Below are 6,651 nucleotides of genomic sequence, written 5' to 3'. Positions count from 1 at the left end.
CCTATCCCAGGCTCCCTGGAAAAGCAATTATGCAATAGCATCATCAACCCCAACATGGGCAGCTACTTATCAAAAACACATGCTGATAAGCCCTTGCTCTGTATTTTTGTATATTATTTGAGTAATATATTTTAATTCTACACAAATTTTGACATGAGATTCTACTAATTATATTCTTGTCAGTTAACCTCATAAGCTCAATTTTCTTCCTTGTTCATCTCTTTATGCTCATCCATACACTTTGACAATGACTTCTCAAATGCTGCTTCCAAGACAATTTAAATTACATAAAGATTAATAACATCCAGAGGTAAAAAAAAGAATAATCCACCCAGAGACACACAGACTTGTCACATTCAGATTCTGGTTAAAATACTAAAATTTAATAATACCTTTCAAAGATACAGTTATGTCAAGGAAAGAGTAAAGGCATTCAAACAATGGATATAGATCTTAAATAATGTTTACAAATTCTAAACTGCAAGTTGACTATAAAGTCACAAATACTTTAAATATTTGCTAGAATATAGTGTAAATTCTAATATAAATTAGATAAACTCAATCTGTTATTTTTTACAGTCATAACAACCTAATCTTTACATACTATATACATTAAAATACCAAAAAGTTATAAAATTTTCTCTGTTACTATGCAAAGAAATGGAAAATACATCAGCTCTGTCTTACTGTACAATATCCGAACTGAATTTCTGTAGTGGTCTCTGCAAAAATAAATGGCACTTTCACATGCAACAAGGCATAAAGTACAACTCTCTCCATTAGCAGTATTCCATCTGAGTGCAAAGTAAACTACAATGCAAATGTCATTCAACCACATAGTCAGAAATCAAAAGTAAACTGGGGAAAGAGATTCTGACAAACTTTCTCATACTGAAGTAATAATGAAAAGCATGTAAACTGATTTCCATACAGGTCTGTAATTTTAAAAAATGAAAATACAGCATACTGAGAAGATTGTTGTGATGGTATGAAAGCTACCTTGACAACACAATAATGGAAGGAAAGCTGATGATCCCGTGCAAATTCTGAAGCCCAGCCCTGTCAATGGGCTGCAGCATCTAAGCTGTTTCTCTATTGACAGTTTCCAAAATTACTTCTGCCACTCAAAATTGCACATTAGCAGTCAGATAAGTTTCCTAGACTTCATTATGCCATTGTGTAGCCGTAGCTTCCACAGTGCAATGCCACAAGAAGCCTGTCTTTCAGGATTTCTTTACTTGGGTATTCAGGTAACTTGAGCATGTTGATACTGAAAAGAAAGAAAAAAAAAAGCCACATCACAGTTCAGTAAGAAACTCAACAGTAAAGATTTCTGATCGAACCCCCTGAAGAGACCACATTTATGGTAGAAAACAAACCTGTGCTGCCTTATAGTACCACTGAGCATTCAAATATATTGCAGGAAATTAAGTGTTTTTTCACTTCAGTAAGTTGTAAAAGAACAATTTAACTTTAAAATTCCTTTATTAATTTCACTGCTTTCAATTAGGCAAAATCAAGTAATAAACAATGAGCAAACATAATGTAACATCATCTGGATTAAAACCTACGGCTTTCTTGTTGGATAGTGAATACTCCAAAAACTGTCAAATTTTCTTTGGGACCTCTTAATATTGAAAAGAACTGTACTTTTGACTGTGACTGCCATGAAAAAGCTCTGTTTTAAGATATTTCAATAAGCCTAGTTAACATACCATGTGCTTGATGTCGGTAAAAGATTTTCAGTATATGGTACAGCAGCAATTGTAAAATTTTGCAATCCGCTGCCACCCATTATATGGGCAAAGCCACCATGAGGCACCCTGGAACTGAGAAAATTCACAGAGATTAGACCATTGCAATAATGCTATAAAGCAAAACCTATAATCTTTACACTGAAAATATCTCTTATTTAGAGCAATTTGACAGTTACTAATACTTTTATCAAGGTTCCCCTTCTCTTAGTAATATCAAAATTCTCTTCGTCTAAATGCATTTAATTACAAGATTGAATAATAGATTAGTCCACTTAAATTAGGCACCAAATTGTTTGAATGATATTTAAGATAATTCTGCTTGCAAGGAGAACTCATTTCTACAACCAGTTTTTGTAACAAAATGTTCACAGAATCATAGAATATCCTGAGTTGGAGGGGACCCACAAGGATCATCGAAGTCCAACTCCTGGCCCTGCAGGGATCACATCATGTTCCTCAGAGTATTATCCAAACACTTCTTGAACTCTGTCAGGCTTGGTGAGCTTCCCCACATCCCTGGGGAACCTGTTCCAGTGCCCAACCACCCTCCAGGTGAAGAACCTGTCCATAATATGCAACCTGACCCTCCCTGACACAGCTTCATGTCATTTCCTTGGGTCCTGTCACTGGTCACCAGAGAGAAGAATCCCTCCCTTTCTGCTTATAAGGAACCTGTAAACTGCAATGAGGTCTCTCCTCAGTCTCCTCTTCTCCAGACTGAACAAATCAAGTGATCTCATACCGCTTCCCCTCAAGGCCCTTCACCATCTTTGTAGCCCTCCTTTGGGTAGTTTCTAATAGCTTTATATCTTCCTTATATTGTGGCATTATCTCAGTTAAGATAAACATGGCTATTTATGTTTACACTTTAAGAAATCCTACATCATAAAAGAGTTTATTCTCTGATTACTATCTATGGAACAAATGACCAAAGTGTCCTTGATATATCTATTCATTTACTACTTCAGACCAAATATTACAAGTAACTAATAAAACCATTACATCACTCACACTATCACCCAGTGACAAACTATGGCAAAACCAGAACACACTAAAAAAGAATCACTAGCATCTTCAGGAACGCATTCTCACTTAATCATATTATTAAATTCTTTTCCATTTACCAGTGTATTATTTAAAGATTACTCAAGGCGTAAATGGGCAATAGCCTGGAGTGTTCAAAGTCCCTCCCTATAATTTTAAACTAACAAATAGAACATAATTCAGATATTCATATTTATTCATAACACCAATTTAAGCTGGAATGCACTATAAGATAACATGTTGTTAGTATAGCCCACACAATCAGAAAAAAAAACCAAAACAAAAAAAACCTCAATCCCCCCAAAACCCACTATAATGAAAGGATAAGGACTACAGAAGTTGAATGCATTAGGAACAATGTCACCAGGAGGGCAAGGGGGGGTGATCCTTTCCCTGTACTCGGGGAAAAATATTTGGAGTCCAGCTCCAAGCTCTCCACTACAGTAGAGACAGGGACATAATGCAGGAAGTTGAGCAAAGGACCATGAAGATTGTAAAGGATTGGAGTACCCAACACAGGAGGAGAGCGAGTTCGGGCTTTTCAGCCCTGGAGAAGGCTCAGGGGAATCTGATCAATATGTATAAATACCTGAAGGAAGGAATAAACAAGATGAAGCAGTCAGTGGTCCCCAGTTACAGGACAAGAGGAAATGGGTACAAATGGAAGTCCTGGAAATTTCCATTTAAACACAAGAAAAACTTTTTTACTGTGAGGTGGTCAAACACTGGTACAAGTTGCCCAGAGAATTGGGAGGTTAGCACTCCTGGAGACAGTCAAAACCTGTCTGGACAAGATCTTGAGTATCCAGCTCACCTCACTCTGCTCTGAATAGGGTGCTGGACTAGACAATCTGAGATTAGCTCAGTTGGTTAAAGAATGGTGCTAATAACACCAAGGTCATGGGTTTGGTCCTCATATGGGCCATTCACTTAAGAGCTGGACTTGGTGATCCTTGTGAGTCCCTCCCAACTCAGAATATTCTGTGAAAATCTTAATCTCCAGAGGTCCCTGCCAATCTCAGCTCATCTGTGATTTTGTTGCTAGCAAAGAAAGAAACAAAATAAACTTTCCATAAAATATATATCAGCTGTTACAATTCTGGATTACAGGTATCTATATTAAAAACAATGCTCCCATATTTACCAAATCAAGTGACTACAAAAACAGGAGCAAGAAAAGAAGTAATGGTTTTACTCACGGTAAAACTACTTGGCAAAAATGCAAAAGAGTAAAGGTTGCTACTGCTAAATGTGAAGGACCTAGGACACAACTCACAGTAATACTTTCTAAACGTACCTTTAAGAACTACCTATAGTATCTAATATATAAATCCGTATCACTTAGCTTGATAACAGCAATGCTGGGCATATAGTTCTAACACTGCTATACAAGGCAACCACTATGGAGGGAAGTGCTGATTATTGGTAGCATATTATTTCTGACACAAATGGAATTGTGCTCACAGCAACAGTTCAGAAGAGTTGTAAAGATTTTACAGCTTTACTGTTATACTGTAATTTCGGTTCATATTCCACTACAGTTCTGCCTCCCCTGCAGTGACTTTTTTCTCCCCTCTAGCATTCCACATTCAAATCAGCGATAAAACACAGATCTAACTGCTGAAAATTTTTCATTCAATCCACTATTAGCTAAAAGTTTTTGCAATGTAACTTATTATAATTTTTTCCATACAACAGGTCAAAATTGTATAGTATGATCACAGTTTTGAATATTTAAAAGAAACAGATTGCTGCCAACTTATGCTTTCAAGAAATGAGTTTTCTCTCCAAGGAACACACTGCCAATATAGTAAAGAAAACCTTCCAAATATATGCAAAAAAATATCACAATATCTTACCTCTTCTACTGCATGTGCAAATAGCTTTGAGCAAGAGCAACAATGCAATTTCATAGCTTTGGAAATTTCAGCATTTAAAATGTTTAAGTTTATATCTGAATCCTAACATTTCTACCTATTTTTCTACTGACAGGTTTTGCATAAATTTACTTGAAATGAAAACACTGTACAAGAGATAATTTAAGCTGGTTTCCTTATGTTTTGTTATACTTCTATAACAGTAGGCAAATACGTATTTCACATTTAACAACTATGCTGAATTTCCCTTAAAATAGCAGAAGCATATTGCTTATTGCTCAACGAAAACTACAGTCCCCAAAGAATTAAACAGCAATCTTTATACTTGTAAAATACCAATAAAGTAGAATATATCATACAGAATTTATCAAGCTGACAACCCTTCCCTCCAACTGCTTACTAAAAACTTAATCAAAAGTTGTCAATAGATAATTACCAATAATTTACCCAAATACTATTATAAATACTAAATAGATCAAGAAAGGGAAAAAATAAGTAAAAGCATGTAGAATTGGCAATACCATCTCAAGCAGCTGTCAGCTGAGAAAGAGTAAGTGGTGCGTAAGTAAACTTTCAGATCCCCACCATGAGGTACAAAAATATTTAGGCTTTTTCTTGAGTTTGCTAAGACCACCAAGTACATTCAAACTTTGCTCACGACAATTCCTTTACTGTTAAAAGATGTTTTAAAATTGGTATTCATGACAAATGCAATGGCATCTCCACTGAAACTCCCAAGGCAAGACTTCATTACATTGAAGAGAATAAGATGTAAGAATGGGAAAAGAAGACATAAGAAAAAGTTTAAGAAATATTTAGAGATGTCAGAGAAACACTGAAGACATAATCATAAATATATTTTTTTTATTTAATTCACTAGACTAATTTCATAGTCTTCGGAAATAAAGAACAGTTGCTCTTCACACAGACACAGAAAATCAAGTAAGTGAATGTGCAGAAGAGATTAAAGGGAAATGGAAACAAACAATGAAGATTTTGAATATAGCCTGGCAACCACTACACAGAAACAAATTCTTCACTAAGAAAATGCCAAGCCAGAAGATGTTCATAGTTGGAAATCAGATATACTTTTAGTGGATAATTTTACTTGTGATACCAGCCTGTACTAGACTAACTTGTGTTTTAGCTCACAGATAAGTCAGCATCTAAATCTTCCCTGCCCAGAAACCAGGACTGTCTGGGGATTTATGTGCAAAAATGTGAGCTGCATTAGAGGTAACTTTAAAAAGTTAAATTTTTATGGAAAAATATACCTACTGCATTGCAGTCACTGAAGAAAAAACATAAATGGTTCCTTCTAGCCGTTACAGAAAAAAAAAAAAAGAAAAAAAAAGTAAATTGTTTTTCAATTCCAGCCCACAGTTCCTAAAAGCCACAGCAAAAATTTCTTTCCTACTAACAAAATGGGTAAGAACAAGACAGAAGGTGATTTGTGATCAAAACGAATGGTACTGAAGCACGTATTAATCAGACAAAGTAATTGTTTACTTGATAGAAGTGTCCCTTAGAATCCAGTAGACTATTGCAAATGCCATGAAAACAGTGAATGCCACTTCAGTACCATTTGGAATGTTTTAAGAAGCATTTGAAACATGACCTTCCATCTTAAAGATCCTTATTTGCTCTCTAGATTTAGAAATGGACTCGTTCACTAAAAATGAAAGACCAGCAGTTGGCATGCAACACATATGCAGTTAGAACTGCAGAAATCATTTCCTCAGAGGACAAAAGGATCAGTGTGCACAGATTGTCCATGATTCCTAAAAACAAGGAAATTCATAATAAATCAAGTGAAACTAATAGAATTTGAAGACTCTGCCATTTGATGATACATCCATGACTATGAAATTCCTTAATATAAAAGGCAAATTTTGAAGACCTTAATTTGTATTTTATCATTGCTTAGCCACAAAACTTATACCAAAAAGGTCATCTACTCTACTAATTCTAGA

The 6,651-nt window shown here is 35.3% G+C and overlaps 1 protein-coding gene across 4 annotated transcripts in view; it reads right to left on the bottom strand.

Annotated features, from left to right (window-relative positions):
- Window positions 1-347: 347 nt before the first annotated feature.
- HACE1 (HECT domain and ankyrin repeat containing E3 ubiquitin protein ligase 1) overlaps window positions 348-6,651 on the bottom strand; it is a 51,355-nt gene continuing 45,051 nt past the window's right edge. For all 4 annotated transcript variants that reach the window (XM_018078115.2, XM_018078118.2, XM_018078116.2 and 1 more), the window contains 2 exons: window positions 1,716-1,829; window positions 348-1,270 (listed from right to left, as the gene is read on the bottom strand). In XM_018078115.2, coding sequence (XP_017933604.2) covers window positions 1,168-1,270; window positions 1,716-1,829 — 217 coding nt within the window. In that variant the 3' untranslated portion in view covers window positions 348-1,167. The remainder of the gene's footprint in view (window positions 1,271-1,715; window positions 1,830-6,651) is intronic.

Source organism: Manacus vitellinus, unplaced genomic scaffold (assembly GCF_001715985.3).
Source record: "Manacus vitellinus isolate BGI_N305 unplaced genomic scaffold, ASM171598v3 scaffold_4_pilon, whole genome shotgun sequence".
NCBI classification, from domain to species: Eukaryota; Metazoa; Chordata; class Aves; order Passeriformes; family Pipridae; genus Manacus; species Manacus vitellinus.
Note: the sequence above shows the minus strand (reverse complement) of the source record. Positions and strands in the feature narration are given on the sequence as shown.